Source organism: Dermacentor albipictus, chromosome 1, assembly GCF_038994185.2.
Source record: "Dermacentor albipictus isolate Rhodes 1998 colony chromosome 1, USDA_Dalb.pri_finalv2, whole genome shotgun sequence".
Lineage (NCBI taxonomy): Eukaryota > Metazoa > Arthropoda > Arachnida > Ixodida > Ixodidae > Dermacentor > Dermacentor albipictus.
Window position 1 is genome coordinate 208,429,226 of NC_091821.1, and position 21,295 is coordinate 208,450,520.

A 21,295-nucleotide genomic window follows, 5' to 3' on the forward strand; every position below is an offset into this window, starting at 1 on the left:
TAGCAACTCGTACCACTCGTACTGCTCGTACTTATCTAGCATTCTGGATTCTCATGTGACTGGCTCTGACCAGCTGGAGCTGTTTTTGGCCGCAAACGCCGAGTTGCACAACCATGAGCAATACAAACAGTATGAATTTTAAGCTAAAATAGCTCCTTACAAGTAGCATTTCATGTGGTCTAGGTATAAATCTTGATTGATTTTATGGTTGCTGAAGGAAGGAAGATTCAAGGCCGGCCAATATTCAAAGATGTGTACATGTACAACTGCGGCTCTAACTCGTAACTCGTTTCCGCATTCACGCAAGGCTGGCTCTCGGGCTCGGGCTAACCGGGTAGTTGTGGAAGGTAGCGGCTGGAACTGAATTCTTGGGACGAAAATACTTAGCAGCGTGATGAATACGAGCTACCCATTAAAGTTCGGTGTTCAAATTGCCTGGACTAACCGACAAGGCATCTGGAATTCTCTCCGTTGTCAAGTGAGTAAAATTGCTGTCACCTGTAGCGGCGATCGTCTGCACATCAGATCATAGGTGCGCAAAGAGCGTAAACGTGTGTTGTAGAATTGATTCACTGTCGTTTTTAGTACGTGTCCTTGATTTTCGTTAAGGCTTGGTGTTACTAGACCCAAAAAAAAAGATACGCTAATTATTTGCCTGACCTTAAACTTTTTTTATCACTTCATTTCTACTGACGATGTATTGATGCGTAATTCCATGCACGTGTTGGCTCTTCGCAGAACACCGATAGTGATTCCTATAAATTGCAGTTTCTTTCTGATTTTAGAGAATAATAGTTGGACATATAATCATGCTCACCTTCGAGCTCACTAAGTCAAGTGACACCCGTACCATCAGTCAAGAATGGTGGCATTGGCGCCTTTTTAAAATGCCTGAATGTTATTCTGATTCATCTCTCGCTGCTAATATACTCTCGCTCGCGAAAACAGCATTGCAGCTCTCAGGTCTTGGAAGTGAAGTGTCCGGAAGGGAGAGGGAGGGAGGCTGAGCCTGGTTGGGTATACCTTGCCCTGGTTAAAGGGTACTGAAAGATGAGAAAAGTTCACGCATTGCACGAGAAATGTCTGTGAGACTTTTGTGCTGCATATAGAGGACGCCATTATGTTTTATGTACTCTGCTGAAGTGCCGAAGGTTTACATTTCTTCGCCATTTTTCCCCCATTACATTCGTTGCATAGACGAGGCAAGCTCGAGTGTAGTGTACCAGATAGTATAATACACTATAGCTCAAGTTTTCGCCTGCGACACCAGCAGCGCCGATCGCTCCGCTAGCGGACAGATTCGAACGTAGACGGTCGCATGGGTGGTTTTGGCACTTAAAATCCCATAACTTTTTTTTTTCGGTCGCGTGGAAGCCATTGCACGCCCGTTTGTGTTGGCGCGTGTGCTATTAGTGGTTTCATTTTTATGAGAGGCACATGCTACATCGTCATCCGGCAAGCCTCAAGAACAGGAAACGCTGAGACCCGTCCGTGAAATTCTACAGGCCTACGGGCAACTCGCTTTTTGCATGGCCTCTTATCATCCGTAGTGGAAGTCGAAAAGAGCAAAATCAGGCCAATTGGAGTAGTCGTCGGATTCCTGCCGTAAACCAGCTTGAACAGTGTGATCTGTGTTGTTTCTTGCACCGCCGCGTTGTAAGCAAAGGTTATGTACAGCAGGACCGCGTCCCACGTTTTGTGCTCGATGTCGACAGATGATGCGGTGGCCAATGACACCCGAAAAAAGCTAAAGAGAATACAGGACAATGGGACAAATGTTGAAATCCTATGGACACCGGGGCACACCAGCACGGATGGGGGAAACAACCGCTCACGCAGCTGCCGTGCAAGCGGGTGGGCTTGATTACGCGTACAGCTCCCCACACTCCATTTTCTCGCCAAATCCCGCGGACCAACATCCATACCTAAAGATATTGGCCAAAGGCTCTCCTAGCAGAGCACTGATGCATTACATTTGTATTAAAATAAAAGCAGACAGTAAACAGAGATTATTAGAAGCTACACCAGTACATGTGTTTGATGACAAGGGCGGGCTTACTCGCACGGAAGAGGTTTTTTTGAATAAGGTTATGGCCAACGCTGCATACACACCACACATACTGGAGAAATGGCACCAACCCAGACAAGCTACGATTTCGAAGACTTATACCCGATGCACACATTGCCTGGAGTCATGCAGAGCAGACTTGCAACACCTCATTTGGAGCTGTGCAGCTTTTTTCACAAGGGAGATCCAACATTCAGCATTTACTACACAGAGACATTAGAACACTAGGAATTGCAATACAAACTAACCATGAAACACAGAAAGCCATTGCGACATATGGCAGACAAAGTGGCCTGTTTCGAGTAGTGTAGAAGGGGTCGATCAGCCCATGTGAGAGCGGCGGAACTGAACATGCACCTGAGCCTGCATAAAGCAGAAGATCCAAGACTGAGATGAAGATGTGCTTCAGCCAACAGTCTGGGAACCCACATTCCCTTCCCTCCTAATCCCCATCAGCGGCCTAGAGCCGTCCCCTTCTTTAAAATAAAGACTTTATTCATTCATTAATGCCATTGCAGAAATACCAATTTACCAATGCGGATTCGGATTAACCCAACATTTTGTTTCCTTTAGTGCCACTTTAAAGTAAACTCAGTGACTCTTGTTTAGGCCATTCGTTTGCAGCTAGTAGGCAGTTGTCCTCCTGTGGCTTGTCTGGCTGTATTGCAGAATGGCTTGGGTTAGCTCAGTTGTAAAGGCCATTCCTCTGTTGGTGATAAGGACTTCTGGGGCACCATGTCGCAGGAGGATGTTCTCGACGAAAAATTTCGACACTTCGACTGCGCTACCTTTCGGCAGAGCTTTCATTTCAGCGAAGCGGGTGAGGTAGTCCGTCGCCACCACTATCCACTTATTTCCGGTTGTTTACGTTGGAAAGGGCCCCAACAAATCCATCCCGATCGGCTGAAACGATCGGCAAGGAGGCTTGATTGGCTGTAGTAATCCCGCTGGCCTTATCGGTGGAGTCTTGCATCACTGACAGTCTCGGCATGTCTTGTCGTAACAGGCAACGTTGGCAGTCAGGCCCGCCCAGCAATACCTTTCCTGTATCCTCGATAGCGTCCGGGAGAATCCGAGGTGCCCAGCGGTCGGATAGTCATGTAGGGTGTGCAGTACTTCTGGACGCAGTGCTGACAGAACAAGAAGGTAGTTGGCGCGGACTGTTGAAGAGTTCTTCACGAGTAGATTGTTTTGAAGCGTGAACGAAGTCAATCCGTGCTTAAATGACCTAGGGACAACGTCGGTATTCCCTTCTAAATACTTGACGAGGCCTTTTAGCTCCGGGTCTGCTTGTTGCTGTTCAACGAAGTCTTGCACACTTATTATTCCAAGGAAGGCATCGTCATCCTCATCGTCCTGTGGCGATGGGTCATTGGGGGTGTGTGATAGGCAATCGGCATCAGAGTGTTTTCATCCGGGCTTGCAGATTACAGCATCATATTCTTGCAGTCTGAGGCTCCACCACGCCAGCCGTCCTGATGTGTCCTTTAAGTTAGCCTGCCAACACAATGCGTGATGGTTGCTGAGAACTTTGAGTGGCCTGCCATATAGGTGAGGGCGAAATTTTTCTGTTGCCCAAATCATGGTGAGGCATTCCTTTTCAGTCGTAGAATAATTGCCTTCCGCTTTTGACAGCGACCAGCTAGCGTAAGCTATCACTCGTTCAAGTCGGTCTTTCCTCTGGACTAGGATGGCTCCGAGGTCTAGGCTACTGGTGTCAGTGTGGATTTCGGTATCGGCGTCCTCATTGAAGTGTGCAAGTACCGGCGGTGACTGCATGTGTCGGCCTGCAGCGTTTCCCACTTGACCGGTTCCCGAACCAAGTCCTCGCGGCAACTTCCGAGGCAAAGGACACATGTCGTAGCTTATCCTCAGAGGTCCATTTGTTGAAGGTCAAGATCCTTTCGAAGGTTTCGAGCTCCTCCGACGTTGCTTCATGGAAGGTAGGGGGCTCTCTGGGTTGTTGAAGCACGATGGGTGATGCTGGGGCTGCCGTTGTGGTTGTTGAGCTGGTCACGATCTTCCTGGTCACCAGTGACTACTATGGAACATTCGATGGCTCGTGTATAAAAACTGACGAGCTTGACCCGCTGATCAGATCAGCGCGGATTGACTTCGTTCACACTTCAAAACAATCTACTTGTGAAAAACTTTTCACCAGTCCGCGCCAACTACCTTCTTCTTGTTCTATCAGCACTGCATCCAGAAGTACTGCACACCCTACATGACTATCCGACCGCTGAGCACCTCGGATTCTCCCGGACGCTATCGAGGATACAGGAAAGGTATTGCTGGACGCGCCTGACTGCCAACATTGCCCGTTGCTCCGGGGGCAGTCCTTGCTGTCTGTGGCTAGCTCGCTGGTCTGGGGCGACGTTGGTGTTGTCCTCGGGCTTGGGGCTTGGATCATGGCTTTGCAGGGGAGTTCGGTACATGAACACACTAACACCTCCACCAGGTCAAGTAGTAGTGACGGTAAAGAAAGCAGCACAACTGGGAATGATGAAACTAGTGTTTTATTGGGCGAACTTGTGCCCTCAAAAACAGGCTACACTCAAAAAATAGCGACAGTGGCGAACACAGCTGGCGATCGTCGAAAATCTGATCAGCAGGTCAAGCTCGTCAGCTTTTACACACGAGCCATTGAACATTCCATAGTGGTCGCTGGTGCCCGCGTGTCTTCCAGAAAGTTCTACACCATTCGCGTCGCGCATACATGTAATCAGATTACACAAGGTTCAGCGATAACAGACAGCAGATAGAACCATCAATAATATTCCAGAAACTTCCGATACATGCTGGTGCATCCTGCGCTGCACGATAACATTTGTTAGACGGTGAAAAGCGCTAACCCATAAAAGATAAACATGTTCATATGTCAGTGTTAAAATCACGCAGCAGGAATTCTGCTAATGCAATTTTCTTGTTAGTTCCCGGACATAATGAGACGTGTGGCTAGCACGTGCAAAGCCTTTGAAAGTAGTTAGAGAAGACATTGTGCTCATGTTTTTGTGGGAAATGAGCACACAAAGAACTGATACAGTTAAATCTTGGTACAACAAAGGCGGTAAAGTAGTTACGACTTTATTTCGTTATGTAGAAATTTCGCTATACTGAAATTAGACCCTTTATGCAAAGTACAGTTACTGACCAATTGTTACTTACATGCAAAGGGCCGTAAAAATGTCCAAATAGTCATGTAGCCTGAAAAATCTAATTTCGTAAGATTTTTGTTTTTTTTAACTTGAGAGCCAGTGACCACTTCTATGTTTTCCAATTCACGTATGAAAGTCCTATTCATAATAGACCTACGGCATGTCGAAAGCCAAAAGAAAGTAAAGCAGGTTGAACGCACTGTGGTGACTAGTGTAAGGGTAACTTTTGTGTCAATTTGACTGCTGTAGCTTGCCAACATAACCTCTGATGTCGGCCAGAGTTGTACAACACGAAATGCTATGTTCACAGAACCAAACTACTGTTCTCCACACACTACAAAGAACACAGCATCAGAACCCGTCGAATGTGAAAAAAATACTTAACTTTAAAATCACATAGAAGTCAGGTGACAACCTGAATTACGATAACTTTGTTCACAGTTGCCCCATTTTCGGTTTTGGAACGTCGTGTATGCATCATGTCCAAAAAATTGAGCGAGATCCGGTATGGCATCGTAAAATTTTGTTCATTGTTATATGCAATGGTTCAAGAGAAGTCCTGTAAGCAGTCTTTCTTACAGAACACCTACATAGTTTTGTGGAGTAGGCAGTGGTACCTCGAGTAAGTAATGACAGCTCCGAACAACCATATTGTCTCCTTAAAACCAGTACTTCTTGCAGGAGTGCTGCACACTCCAAAAATACTTACTTGAGTTAAAGGAATCTGGGAGTTTGTCCTTTTCTTCAGTGAGTCGTGAATAGCTTCTTTTGACTCCAAGATCATGAGAGTGAGTTCTGTGGTATCCCGAAAAAAGCAGCAACATCCTTTTTCTTGCCAATTGAAATTGCTTGCAACATACTAACTAGCCTGATCCACAAGTGAGAGAGTGTTTCATTTAGTACTACCGCCCTACTGCCTCTATGTCTACTCATTCTTTTGACTTGCCACATGGTGATGACAAAAACAAAAACACCAAATTGGGCACTGATGTGTGGCACATGTAGAATATGAAACTATGCTACATAGAGTGTGTGATATGATGCCCCAATACTAGTGCAACCTAGTGCCTCTAATCAACATGCAATTGCCAGCTTATGGCCTCTGAGATCTGGCGGGGCATCTTGGAGGCCGTAACCAGCTAAATATGTTGCTGCTGGAAAATATGCTGCTCTGCTTCGGCAGCTGCTCTGTTGCACCGAGTGTGACTTGAATGGTGTGTTTGCAAACAACCGCTTGTATTTGAACCATGTGAGGAATGGCACTCACAGTATTTATTGCGTCGGTATTCCTTTGCGGCAGCAGTGATATTTTTTATATTGAAATCGCAAATAAATACGGCTGGTTGTATTGAGGTGAAAAATACGACGTTCTAAGAACTTTAAGCTATAAACAGTTAAATACTTTTGCTATATAGAGGATTTCGTAATATTACGGTTTAATTGTAGTTTGTATCTATGTGTACCTACTAAATAAGTGAATGGCATTCAGTACACCAGGAAAGAAACAAGCCACACATTTGTAAATAGGGTGGCTTGTGTATTTTACTGAATTAGGTGCATACCTAAAGCTCGATGTTGTAGACATTGCTGCTGACAAGTGAAACATACTTGGCACGTCGTACCGCTTCTTTGTCCACATACTATTGGAAGCCATAAATGAGAAGCACAGCAGCCACTCAACTTGACGTGTCTGCCTTGAGAAGGTGTTCCACATCAGACAGTTTTTGGAAACCTCTCTGAAAGACTTCACATTGCACTTTCCCAACCAGTGTACATGCTGCTGTTTAAAATACAGCGTGTGTGCCACAAGCAAGAGAAAGAGCACGGAGAGAGCAATGTAAACAAACTGCCTATAGAGCGCTGACATGAATGATTTCACCAAGGTGGCACACTGAGCAAGGCGTTGCTGCGCCGCCTGGCCGAGGTTGTTAGGTCTGTTGTTCATATGTGAGCACATTCAAATAAATAGTAAACCTACACTTGTGGGCTGTGTTCACTTAGCTCTAACGTTAGTACTCAATTAACCTCCTAACAAACGCATGTAATTGGTTGATGTATACATCTGCCCACAGAAGTCCCCAGGATGCGAAACTTTATTTGCGGCCCAAGTGCAGTGGCCTGGAACTAAAGGTGGCATCGCATAGGTCGCCACACATAGTATACCTGAATATGAGGTGATCATTTTTTATTTTTATTCGATTTTAAAAAATTGCCTGTTGCAGATAACATAATTCCAGTCCTTGAGCTGGATTGTTGAGTGAATGCGCTAATTTCTTCTTAATTACTTTGTGGCACATATTGCAATAGCAAATTGTGGCCAGTTAGTTTGTTAGGCATATTCACTTGGAATGAATTTCCAGAATGACACCATTTTGGAGATATGTGCCATCAAGCTCGCCAAAAAATTCACAGTTGGTCCTCTTACTTTTTTTAACAAAACGCTCATTTATGCATTAAAGCAAAAGAGTAACTGGAATGCCCATGTACCATATTTGCATGAGTCTACTGCGCCCCCAGAATGTAATGTGCAATTATATTACCACCCAAATATTTAAAAAGAAATAACTTGGTGCTGATTCAGCTGCATACATCAAATAACGAAACCTGAGTTAATGCATATCGTGTTGAAACACTTTTATGGAACATACAAAGGCAAACAAACATTTTTTTTTTCCATTTTGCCACTGGACTGCGTTGACAAAAGGCAGTTGAGCAGAAGCACTATTACAGGCATACAGCAAACTGGAAAATGGCGACTGCATACAAAGGCATAAACCCATGGAGGAAGGAAAAGGATAGGAGAGAGTATTACGTCCCGCAGGCAGCCTCGGCAAGTGAACACTCAGTGGCGCTAGTCCCTGGGCTCAGTGCATTGCTCAGTGTTGGCCCGACACGTGTTCTCTTGCGTCGATATCACAGAAATCAAGATTAGCCAAGACATTTCGAGCCCGATAGCTGGTTCTTCATTCTACAGGTGCAGGCTCGACTGGCAGCTGCTCGGCTACTTTTGCTGTATCTGTGGTCACATTTTGCCTGTGTCTTTGGTCATGTGTTGGGATGACACACTTTGAGTCGCATTGCACGATGCTTTCTCCTATCTTTTTTCCTTTTTCTATGCATAAATCGTAAACAAACAACATCTGTTCGGTGGCAGTTTGACCAGCTATCTTGCATTGGGCTTTTTATTTCTAGTAAGAATTGGTTTCATTTTTGATTTTTAGAATTAGTTACGATTGTAACATGCATGCAAATATGAATGCACTTTTTATTTTAAAAAAAGGTGCGCTTTAGAATCGGGCTTATACGGTATTTTGTCCCACACTTTAGGAAATCATATCTCGAAACTGGTGTCATCCTATGAAATTGAATTTAAGTGGATTCATCTTGCAAACTCACCAGCTACAATTTGTAAATTGTGATAGTGTCATAAAGTAATTAAGACATTAATTCATCAAAATTTTTAATTAGTTGAATATGTGTTTAAATTTTTCATGCAAGTAATGTCTGCCTCTCTAAACAGTACAGCTAAAGGATTGGAATTATGTTATCTGCAACAGGTGATTTCTAAAAATTTCATAGATCTTAAAAATGATCACCCTGTATACTACTCACACTGACCTGCAGAGCACTTGTCTTTCTTTCTGCCAGCATGCATAGGTAGAGCACAAGTTGAGCTTTTTAGTGCTGGAGGAAAACTTTCATGGGCAAGTGTATGTGCATGTGTACTTAACAACAAAAATTTTTAAGCAGAGCAAACTGTGATAGTTTCTTTCTTCTTCAGAATGTCATACGTGCTTTTTTTTTTCTTTTAGCATGCCCGATTACTTTCAGCTAGAAGTTGCCAGAGGATGCCATTGTTGAAGTCAAACAGCATGAAATACACATCTTTCCACTGCCAAGTATCTCGAAGACGAGGGTTTTCATCTGAAGCTGGCAAGGTGGGGGCTGTGGCTGCATCAGTTGAGGTGTGTATGCTTTCCGTTTAAGCAACATATGCAGAAAATTTTATGGTGTTTGTGAAGGAGCTCAACACAGGGAATCATTCTTTCTTCAATTATTTTCATGTCTGCGCTTGCTTGTCTTGTATAATATTCAAATTTTTAAGGTATGCAAGTTTGCTCCATTGCAACCTGCATTCTTCAAGTTTCACGTGAAGACTGGTGGCAAGTAAACTTGCCCCGTCATCTTTGAACACTGCCATTACAAAGAGTTATTTGTGCTGACTTGGACAACCTACAAATCCCTGTTGTAACCACTGTGGTACTATCCTGTTAGAATGCTTAGCCTCTAGAAATGAAGCTACAATTTACAAAAGCCAAATGGACAAAATTTAATTTGAGCACCACTGACGCTTAAAAGCACATTAGGTCCTATGCCTTCTCTGTCTAGGCAACAGCAAAATCTGTTTAGACTAATGGAATATTCTTTCAAAACTCTTTGTTAATTTTATGGTGAAAGATTGATTATTATAAGAGAAAATGAAAGTTTAATTTTCCTAATTTCGGTCCACAACCCATTGGTGTGTCGCTGATTTCAAAATCTTTTTGTAAGTGGGCCATTGTTGCACCTTAAAGGTTCTTGGAGCTTGCTGAATGTGGTGTTTGCCTTTTTTAGGATACAATGTACTCCATGCTTGCTGATAAAAATTAACTAGGCCCAAGCACAGGCCGTCAAAATTGGTATGGTGTCACAGTGAGCTGGTGCAGGAGTTTCGAAGTGGCGTCGGCACCTGTCTTTTACTTTTGCATCTTTTTTGGCTTACAAGGCCTTTTGTCATGGCACTATTTTGTTTTTCGGTATTGTAGAAAGGTAACATTATATTTGAGCTCGTTATTTTTTCTACTTGGTGCCCCCTTAAACTCGTTTGCTTATCTCCGAGATATTGCCTCGCTTGACAAGATTTAGGACATGCTTTGTAGTAAACACTTGAGAATGACTGAACTTGTTTATTTTGAATGTAACACACAGAACATCACAGAACAGCTGCATTTTAGTGGAGTCGAGTGGTAAAAACACTTGTGTACTTGGATTTAAGTGCACATAATAGAGGTTCCCATTAAACATCCCCACGTGGTCAAATTTAACCCGGAAACCTCCACTGCAGCATCTCTCGTAGCCCTGTAATCACTTTGGGATTAAACACCATGAACCACCCGCCGTGGTTGCATAGTGGCTATGGTGTCAGGCTGCTAAGCACGAGGTCGCGGGATGAAATCCTGGCCATGGCAGCTGCATTTCGATGAGGGCGAAATGCAAAAACACCCGTTCACTTAGATTTAGGTGTGCATTAAAGAACCCCAGGTGGTCCAAATTATTCCAGGATCCTCCACTACAGTGTGCCTCATAACCAAATCATGGTTTTAGCATGTAAAACTCCATCATTAAATTTTTTTTTAACATCATGAACCAATCAGTAAGTACTACACTTCGTAATCTAGACATTTTCTCAAAATGTGTGTGAAGTCTAGTGTGTTTCTGCAAAACGGTACACCTGGAAATTTCTCGGGTTGCATTTTCTAGTTTAGTTTCTCGGATTGCCTTGGGTAGCAGCAATCTGAGAAAGTGTGGCCATCGAGAGCTTGGATGATTTCACTATGAGCCACCACAAAATTTATTGTGGTAGAGATTGAAATCGTAGTCTAGGTTCCAATGTGCTTGTGCAGTGGCCTGCTTTTTTATTGTAACAACATAAAAATAAGATTTAGTGCTTGCTTCTGATTTCCTTTTACTCAGGTTTTGCAACCAATTGGCATTTCTTGGTTCAAATTCTTCACTAAAACACTTCGCATCATTCTTTGGCTGCTTCATTCTTACTTTTACTTACCAACACGCAAGAAAACCAGTCTGTGTGTCTTCAGCAACTCACATCTATACTGATGAGTTTCATTTATGGCAGTGTTTCTTATTTCCAAGATGAACTGGAGCAGGGAATGATGCCAGGAGCCTTATACAGACCAAAAAGTTCAGCCTTGCTGCAAAGTTTCAGTAAAAAAGCAGTGGTAGGCACAGAATTTTCTTTTAAAGCTGTTACAATAAAAACACTGGTCTCAGTAAAGTGTTTTATATGGAACCTTTATAGTCAAGCTGGAGCATATTTATCCACTAACTTAACCAAGGGCGCTATAACGTAAAACTGTTCCAAACTTTTCTACTCCAATTCTGTAATCAATCCTCCGCGATTGGTCAAAAACTTTTTTGGACCACCCCCACTTCACCTGCCTGTCATGCGACATCACGAAAACCGCTATAGCTCCCCATCTGATATGACGTGTACACACTGATTATGCATGATTTGACCGAAAAAAAGAAAACTGGTTATTTCTGATTGCACGCCTTTTCGCCATTAACCCCCGGATATTGGTCAAAAGTTTTTGGGCTGCACCCACTTCACCTGCCTGTCACTTGACATCACAAAACCGCAAAAACTCATGCGTCAAAGTGACATGTACGCATTAAAGATGCATTAATATGCCGAACAAAACTGAATTTTCTTGTGAATAGCCGCAGGCTGCCCCGTTCCAAAAGGAATAAAGTAAGGCTGCCGCAGATTGCTCAGGTGCTGGGTACTCGCACCTGCCTGAGAACATGGGTTTATTTGCGTATAATAAAAGTTGTTGCGTGGCGAGAACGTTTTCGAGCACTTTCGGCACATTCACGACCTCATTCTGCCAACGCTTCTTTGCTGAGGATCCATTTTAGCGTCATTCTTAAGCTCCCGTTGCATGCCGCCGCAATTTTCGATGAGCCACCGCAAGCTAAGTAAGGGAAAGCAGACCAGTCGCAGACGCCGGCACCACCTTGTTCATCCGGTTATCGACTATCAGACAGTGGCTCGGCCCCATAAAATCCTTCTCTACTTGAGCGTGCTCCTCGCCTCTTTTCAGACAGTTAGATAAAACAAGCTGCTCAGTGTAGGCAATGTTATTCGTTCTTCAAGCAAACAAAAGTGCCCTCCTATAATTGAGGATAGCGTTTGATTGGTCTGTTCAGACAACCCTGCGGGTCACCGCTCGATGCTTGCGTCGGCGGTTACACAGATTTGACGTCACGAGATTGGAATAAAAACATATTGGAATAGTTTTACGTTATAGGGCCCCAAGTTAACATTTCAAAAAGTGAAGAGATGGGTATGACAAAAGTGGCTGTTGTGGTGTGCAGTCATAGCCACCCTTCTAGCAGTAGCTATGACTGGGTGCCCCAAAAAGTTGGCCGAGGTACCTGATGTTTGTTATCAGGGTGATTCCATGAAAGACCAACACGGGTAAAAAAATTCATATTTTAGATTTTATTGGATATTTTTTATTTTATGTGCATATCACTCGGTAGCACTAAAGTGAATGTGGCTTCATTGCCAAATGAATATTTTAGAAGGAAAAAATAACTAGATTCTTTAGTGTGGGGGCACCTATTTCATGCACAAGGCATTTCCACAAATTCACAACAATGTGAAATACAATATATTACAGCTACAAAGAGTACATTCTTGTGTGTAAAACGTAGACATAAAGAAGGGTCAACTAGCACTGTTTGAGGCTTCCGTGCAAAATGGAAGTGTTTTAGAAAAACTCCTTAATTTGCTACAATCCTCAAAAGTTGCTATATTTACAATTTTTTATCAACTAAAGCAATCCTTGTAGCCTTTTGAAATTTGGTGGACTGCGAGACCTTAATCTATTCAACAATTGTGCTGAACATTCTTGCTGTATTGCAAATTACCATTTCTACAATTCGCCTCAAATTTGAAGTTTTGACAAAAATGAACGCTATTAAAAGTAAAAATAATAAAAAAATTATCAAAATCTCGTAAACAGCTGTTCACAGGCACGCGAAAAAGAATATTAAAAAACATGTTGCATTATTTTGTTTTTAATGGCAACACAGGTGGTAGATATAAGAGCTTTGCCAGAATGCAGCAAGGTGCTAAGAAAAAGGGACATAGGGGTAAACAGAACGTGCATAAAGCTCTGACTTGCCTAAACTTGACTGTGATTGCAAGATGAAGGCAGTTTTGGCCTTATGGCTAATACCTATACCTAAAAGTGTGTTTGGTGCTATACTCATTCGCTTGAATGGGAATAAAGCGTCAACAAAACCTTTACATGGCTCCTTTTATTTCACAGCAAGTGCGCGAACCTAGCAGCACAGGTAATTTGTGCCTTCTGTTAATGTAGGTTTATATTTCTTTGTGTGCTACAGAATTAACGGTTAACTCGCTATGAATGTGCACACGTAACAGAATGTATGGCTGGTAAATGCCTCTAAAAATGCCATACATCATTATATAAGCGTCGTTATATACCCTAAGAGGCTGTGGTAGGAGTGGCAATGGTGTTGGTTAAGGCAGGGTTAGCTGGCAGATAGTGCCAGCGATTGCTCATTTTATCACCTGTTAAGAAAAATAAAACAAGGAACTGTTAGATTACTATATAATGAAAAGTTCACAGTCCCTAAGGGTCACCATTTGTTGGAAAGTTAGTTTCTTAGAAAAGCTGGAAAGAAGCACGACGCTTCCTCTCTCAGAAACTTGGGTCTTTTGTGAAACACTACCTGTTCCACGCCCTCATGAAGAAATTGCCTTCTGTGCAAAGCTTCAAGTAGAGCCTTGCTTTCTTCATTGAAGTATTGACAGGGCCAGATGAACTCTCGGCCAAACTTACTGGTATACAACGCACGGGATAGTTGTTTGAGCACCGCTGACGAATGCGAAACGATAATACCGTGCTGAGAACACGTCCTCAGTTTACGAAGCGCAGCAGCAGTGGCGACTCTTTCCGCATTTTTCTATAAGACCAACTGATCCAGAGGGCCAGATCATGCAGTTCTAATGAAGGGAATCCAATGCACTGTGGCACAGTTGCTTGCCCGTTGACTTACTGACCCGTCAGTGTACGCTTGTTGATGATCCGAATATGCCGCATTGAAGTGCTCCAGCAAGGAGGCAGAGAGAGGAAACAAGGCACTTCGAGCATAGCCGCGTGTATGCTCAGAAAGGTTTGATCTTTTTCCAATTACCTGCAGCAGTGCGAGACACTAACACAATGCGATCGAAATTGGTGGCATCAGGCTAGCTTAACCAAATGTGCCAAGACCGTATGCCTGGAACACGTGGCAAAGATTTCCACTGGTTCTTTTTGAGGTGACAAAAATTCTCTACATCATCCGCATCTGCATTGAGCAGTTTTAAGTTTTTCAGCGTTGTGGTCATCTGCACCACCATCTCAGAGGCTGACCTAATGACTGTAGTGCTGGCTGCTCTGATATTGTAGAGCGAGGCTTGGTGCTTTACTAAGGCCACCAACACCATCGCAAGCATTCTTGCCATGTCCTGTGGCTGAAAGAAGCCACTTTGCTGACGCATGCTCCTTCTTTAACAGCTCATAAAGCTGATGCTTGTTTTTAAAATGGCTACTGGCGCCGTCAGACGCGTGTGTAACGTGTGTCAAGTAGAAGTTCTTCCTACACGCACTCATAAATTTTTCCAGTACAAAGCAAGCATGGGCGACATCATGACATACATCATCACTGATGACAGCAAAACATTAAGTAGATCCTCTACTCGTGACAACACACGTAAATAGCGAGACTTGTTTTTTGCCAGTGGTATGACTGTACCTCGTTCGGTACAACAGCTGTCCGATTCTCTGCAAAGTCAAAATGGAAGACACGGGATCCGTGTTGTTTGTTCCCTTTGGCATCGTGTATCGCTGATGCTTGAATGCCCCTTATATAATCATGGGTGATCCACCTGACAAGCCATACACCAAGCTCCTGCAGAAAGGCAGTAGCCTGTGTTGCCTTTTTGATGAGGTCGCCATTTTCCCACACTGCATAGTTTACCTCTGTCTCTTCAGGGATTCCCATAGTTGTAGTAGTTAAAGCATCCTCTTTTGCACAATAATGGCAATTGCCCAGGAAACAATCAGTCGTGGGCAAGGTGCAAAGACATAGTTCTTTGAGCTGGTTAATTGTGTAGGCACCTTCAGTGAGCTCTTCTAGCGCGAAAACACACTGTGTGGCGTTGGTGCAATACATGTAAAGGCACACTTCTTGTTGTGGAGCAAGAAGAAACCATTTTGGCCGGAGGGAATAAAACTTTGAGCCCAATAGATGTATCCGGATTGACTTCCTTAAAGAGACAATAGGTCTCACGTACTGAGCGGGACATGAAAATCTTGGCAGCATACTCTTTGTTCCCTTCAATCAAAGCAGATACTACATTTTTTTTGTTAATACTCTGCTGAGAACATCCATGCTCGTCTTTAGTATAATATTCCATAGCGGTCTGGACGTCTCTTGGGTTCAGCCATGTTTTCTCGGGTGCGTCTGGTGCTGACCATATTCCATGCTTCTCGCGCCAGTGTCGGGATTTGTGTATTGTATAGGCTGACAAATTTGGAATAAGAGCTTGGACTTTTCGGTGCTCCAGTTGGCTTGGCTGCAGAGTCAACAAGTGCATTCACTCTTGGTACGATGAGCACAGGACATAGGCTTCTTTAAAGCTGGTGAACCATTCGGCGCACGTGCCGCATTTGTTACCTGAGGGGTCCAAATGGCACTTGCACTCTACGGAGTGAGATTTGGACCTTGCATTGGCACCGAGTTGAATTTGCGTTTGCATCGGGCGAAAGTTCCTTAGTCGCAAATCCAACTTCTGCTGACGCACGTGAAGCAAAGTTTCAAGTGGGTGTAAGCACTGCTTTCTACCTCCAAGTTTGTCTTCTTCCAGTACAAATTCATCAGCTGTTTCAGCAGGGGAAGCATGAAAAAAATAGAGCATTTCTTTTAGTCGCCGGAAGCAATTTTGGCATATCTGGTCGCCATCCTAAGCATGGCGAGCAGCTTGCAGCAAGAGCTTCTGCAATGCAGATATGCCCATGTCTGCAACCTTACGGAAATTTCTTTGAAGTGGTATTTTCTTTTTGTGCACCTTCAAGTAATCTGCACAAGAAACCCTATCACCGCTGTAACAGTGAGCCATCGCAGCTCTACTCACAACTAAAACCACTGCGAACACTGTTAGCGCTTGTTTATGACGAAGGACTACTGTGGGGTGTGTGCTGAACCGTCCGCACAAAACTGGCCTGTCATCTGTTTCAAGGTTGTTCACGCCTCATACAAGCAGATGTAAAACTGACAGCTTCTACCTGAACGAAGTGGAGGCAAATATGAAGGTGTACTAGATTGACTCAGTAGTTAATCCACATTGGGTTAATTTTTTATAATATGTAAGATAACTTTGCCATCACCTATAGGTGGTGTTTAAAGGATGGTGTCTATGACGTATTACCGGCACTCCAATTGCTTCCGGCGGTTGCAATCAGCAAGAGCATGACGTTCGAGATTAGCTTGTGCTACCCAAAGAGCGCCATCGCTGGGGCAATAATTTGGACACCAACTGTACCTGAAAAACCATAAACTAAATGATTGCTTCCGAAACGGGGAGCACGGTGCTTTGTCTTGGAGTTGTCGAGCAGAAGGCAGCTCTTGAGTAGACGGCAGACGGCAGCACATACGAAACAACCGGAGTGCACGTAGCTTCTTGTGGTTAAGGCGGCGGCCGCACTGCCACAAAATATCAACATATTTTACTTCACTTGATCCGTCTGCCACCACCTCCCGTGGATCCACTCCCCATTCTGCTACACTCTACCAACTCAATCTAAAGAGACAATTTTTACTGCAGCCGCATCTGAAAGTGTGAACTAAATATGGGCGCCAATGATGCCTGAGGAGAGGCATCATTCCACAAATATATGTCGGAAATTTAGACATCTTAGAACGACGTGGTTGAAATAATAATTCTAGTTTACCAAAACTGCCTTTATCTCGCAATCACGGTCAACTTTAGGCAAGTCAGAGCCTTATGTACGTTCTGCTTACCCCGATGTCCCTTTTTCTTAGCACCTTGCTCCATTCTGGCAAAGCTCTCATTTCTACCATCTGTATTGTCATTACAAACAAAATAATGCAACATGTTTTTTAATATTCTTTTTCACGTGCCTGTGAACAGCTCTTCACGAGATTTTGAGAAAAATTTACGATGGGGGTTTTTCTTGTTTCGATTTTTAAATAGTGTTCATTTTTGTCAAAACTTCCAATTTGAGGCGAATTGTAGAAATGGTAATTTGTCATACAGCAAGAATATTCGGCACAATTGTTGAATAGGTTAAGGGCTCATCATCATCAGCCTATTTTATGTCCACTGCAGGACGAAGGCCTCTCCCTGCGATCTCCAATTACCCCTGTCCTGCGCCAACTGATTCCAACTAGCGCCCATGAATTTCCTAATTTTGTTGCACCATCTAGTCTTCTGCCGTCCTCTACTGCACTTCCCTTCTCTTGGTACCCATTCTATCGCCCTACTGGTCCAACGGTTATCTGAACTGCGCATTACATGACCTGCCCAGCGCCATTTTTTTCTCTTAATGTCCATTAGAATATTGTCTATACCCGTTTGCTCTCTGATCCAAACCGCTCTCTTTCTGCTTCTTAAAGTTATGCCTAGCATTATACGTTCCATCCTTCTTTGCACGGTGCTTAACTTGTTCTCAAGCTTCTGTGTCAGTCTCCAAGTCACTGCCCCATATGCCAGCACCGATAAAATGCACTGATTGTATACTTTCCTTTTCAGTGATAACGGTAAGCTCCCAGTCAGAAGCTCACGATGTCTGCTGTATGTGATCCAGCCCATTTTTATTCTTCTGTGAATTTCCTTCTCATGGTCAGGGTTCTCTGCGATTAGTTGACCTAGGTAAACGTACTCCTTCATAGACTCTAGAGGCTGACTTGCGATCTTGAACTCGTGTTCCCTTGTCCGGTTATTTATCATTCTTTGTCTTCTGCATATTAATCTTGAGCCCCACTCTTACACTCTCCATATTAAGGTCCTCAATCATTTGTTGGAACTCGTCCGCAGTGTTGCTGAATAGAACAATGTCATTGGCAAACCGAATGTTGCTGAGGTATTCGCTGTCGAGCCTTACTCCTAAACCTTCCCAGTTTAATAGCTTGAATACTTCTTCCAAGCACGCAGTGAATAGCATTGGAGAGATTGTGTCTCTTTGTCTGACCCCTTTCTTTATAGGTATCTTCCTACTTTTCTTGTGTAGGATTAAGGTGGCTGTGGAATCTCTCTAGGTATTTTCCGGGGTATTTACGTAAGCGACCTGTACTCCTTGATTACGCAATGTCTCTATGACTGCTGGTATCTCTACTGAGTCAAATGCTTTTTCGTAATGTATGAAAACCATATAGAGAGGCTTACTGTACTCTGCAGATTTCTCGATAACCTATTTAATGACATGGATGTGATCCCTTGTACAGTATCCCTTCCTGAAGCCAGCCTGTTCCCTTGGTTGACTAAAGTCCATTGTTGCCTTCACTCTATTGGAGATTATTTTGGTAAATATTTTGTATAATGCTGGGAGTAATCTAATGGGCCGATAATTTTTCAGTTCTTTAACGTCTCCCTTTTTGTGGATTAGTATAATATTTGCATTCTTCCAGTTTTCTGGAACCTTTGCAGTCGATATACACTTCGTGTAGAGAGCCGCCAGCATTGTATCTCCTCCATCTTTGATTAAATCGACTCTTATTCCATCCTCTCCTGCCGCTTTTTCCCGTTTCATGCCTTGCAAGGCCCTTATGACCTCATCTCTAGTTATAGGAGGAGTTTCTGTATACTGTTCATTATTGTTTCAAATAGAGTACTCCTGAGTCCTCTGGGTACTGTACAGGTCACTATAGAATTCTTCTGCTGCTTTTATTATACCTTCAAGATTGCTGATGATATTACCCTGCTTATCCATCAGTGCATACATTTTGGTTTGTCCTATGCCAAGTTTCCTTCTGACTGATTTCAGGCCGCGTCCATTTTTTACGGCTTCTTTCGTCTTTCTCACATTATAATTTCTAATAGTATCACTTATTTTCGCTTTGTTGATCAGTTTTGACCTGTTCTATTTTGTAACTGTAATATATTGTATTTCACATTGTTGTGAATTTGTGAAAATGCCTTGTCCATGAAATAGGTGCTTCCACACTGAAGAATCGCCTTATTTTTTTCTTCCTAAAATATTTACTTGGCAAAGAAACCATGTTAACTTTAGTGCTACTGAGTCATATGCGCATAAAATATAAAATGTTCAATGAAATCTAAAATATGAATTTTTTTACCCATGTTGATCTCTCGTGGAATCACTCATCAGTGAATGCACTGAGAAAGTCTCTAAAAATATTTTGCATGTGTTGTTAGTCTGGATGAGCTGCTGATTTAACATTTTGTCTACCATTCATATATGACCAACACTTGGAACAGACAAATGCAGAGACAGTCGTCCCTGCTGTGCCACCAGCACCAGCACCAACAGTAGTGCCTGTTGAAAGCTTTGTAGAATCCCTGGGAGACGACACGGTGGTGCCTACTCTGCAGTCTGTTGGGTTAGGAGGGTGGTCGCCGTCAGGCATAGTACAGCAGCTGCTTGACTTACTGCACACAAGTACTGGACTGCCCTGGTGGGCCACCATAGCTGCCAGTAAGTGCATCCTGCCCATTGTTTCTCTCTGACATGAGGATGGCATTTGCTTGAAGTCAAAACGAGGTGCTTACAATGGCAATAGAGTGTTTATGGTGCTGCTGCATGGCCACTGTGATCTTTAATCAAATTCACTCCGACACAATCATAAGTCCACCTACAGTGAGAGTATTCATTCACTCGTCCCGTTGTCCTAATGGCTCAAAGTACAGCATGCATGGGTGGCATTTGTCCTGTGATGTACTCAGGCACTGCCTCATCATAGGTACATTGTAGCAAAGTGTGTTATTCCCTCTGTTGCTGTCGAGCAAGTGAAGCGGTGACATCGGTGCTGGCACTTGCTCAGGTGATCTCAACTGATTAATGGTGATAAAAAAATTGTAATTAAAGAAATAATTGATTAATTGGGAAGGTTAATAAATCAATCATCCATGCTGATGGCAATCTGGTGGTATTTTTTTCTTTCCAATTTTTGTAGATGAGTGATAATGCAAATTTGCCAGCAGTGAAAATAGAATAGCAGCTGCCTTACTTTCTACTGCTCCTTGCTTTATTTTTTTTTTAAATAGAAATAAAAGGAAGAAAAGACAAGATCTGATCACATTGCCGTAAAAAATAAGACAATATAGTTGTCTTGTTGGTTGCTCTTGCCCCTATAGACTGCAGTGTTCATTGCAGGTTTTTATGGACATCTAGTGTATAAAATAGCCAGCTTGTACCATCTGGTGCTTCTTTCCAAGTGTTGTAGATATGGAGTAATTAATCTTTTTTTTTTTTTTGCAGTGAAAATGAAAACAGTTTCCTTACTTTTTACTGCTCGTTGCTTACTTCTTGATAATGATAAAGGGCACATGACTTAAACTTTGTCATGCCAAATATTATTGCCAGGTCAAGTAAACACATAACAAATGTTTGTTCATCGACTGTTGATTCATTTTTTAATATGTTGCACTCCTTTCTTATCCAGTGAACGTTGCAGTAAACAAAGAACAAAATGCATGCCCTCAATTGCTGTATGTTATCAGCCATGAAGCCATCATGTACAGCTTGTAAATGAATCTTACTGCATCACTTTCTCTAGTGCATGCTGAAGAAATGTTATACTGACCCATTGCAGAATTTTGAAATTCTGTAACTCTTGTCTGCGAAAATTTAGTACCATCCAGGCAACTGATGTGCTTGCTTGACTTTTTCTGTTGAAGTGTCATTTCATTGGTTCATTGTGCTTTTTCTTTTTCTTCTTTAACTTTATAGGCACTGTGGTCGTCAAAGTGATCCTTCTGCCTTTGATTGTCAAAGGCCAAAAAAACTCTATTCATATGAACAACAACCTTCCCCAGATGCAGCATTTGCAAGCCAAAATGACTGAGGCTAGAAACACGGGCAACCAGCTTGAAGGTATGTGCTGCAAACTACATTTGGCAACTTCCTTCCATTTTGCCACTGCTAAAATGACTGTGCAATTCTGCAAAAAAATATTAGGCAAAATGTTAATCAGTGTGTATTCAAACCATGTTTACTCTTCAGTTTTAACACAT

At 42.9% G+C, this 21,295-nt stretch overlaps 1 protein-coding gene across 1 annotated transcript in view; it reads left to right on the forward strand.

The window, feature by feature from the left end:
* Positions 1 to 167: 167 nt before the first annotated feature.
* The window catches only part of OXA1L (OXA1L mitochondrial inner membrane protein), a 67,817-nt gene continuing 46,689 nt past the window's right edge, over positions 168 to 21,295 (forward strand). Inside the window, exons 1-4 of the mRNA XM_065438198.1 lie at positions 168 to 478; positions 9,036 to 9,188; positions 19,541 to 19,757; positions 21,012 to 21,155. Coding sequence (XP_065294270.1) covers positions 395 to 478; positions 9,036 to 9,188; positions 19,541 to 19,757; positions 21,012 to 21,155 — 598 coding nt within the window. The 5' untranslated portion in view covers positions 168 to 394. The remainder of the gene's footprint in view (positions 479 to 9,035; positions 9,189 to 19,540; positions 19,758 to 21,011; positions 21,156 to 21,295) is intronic.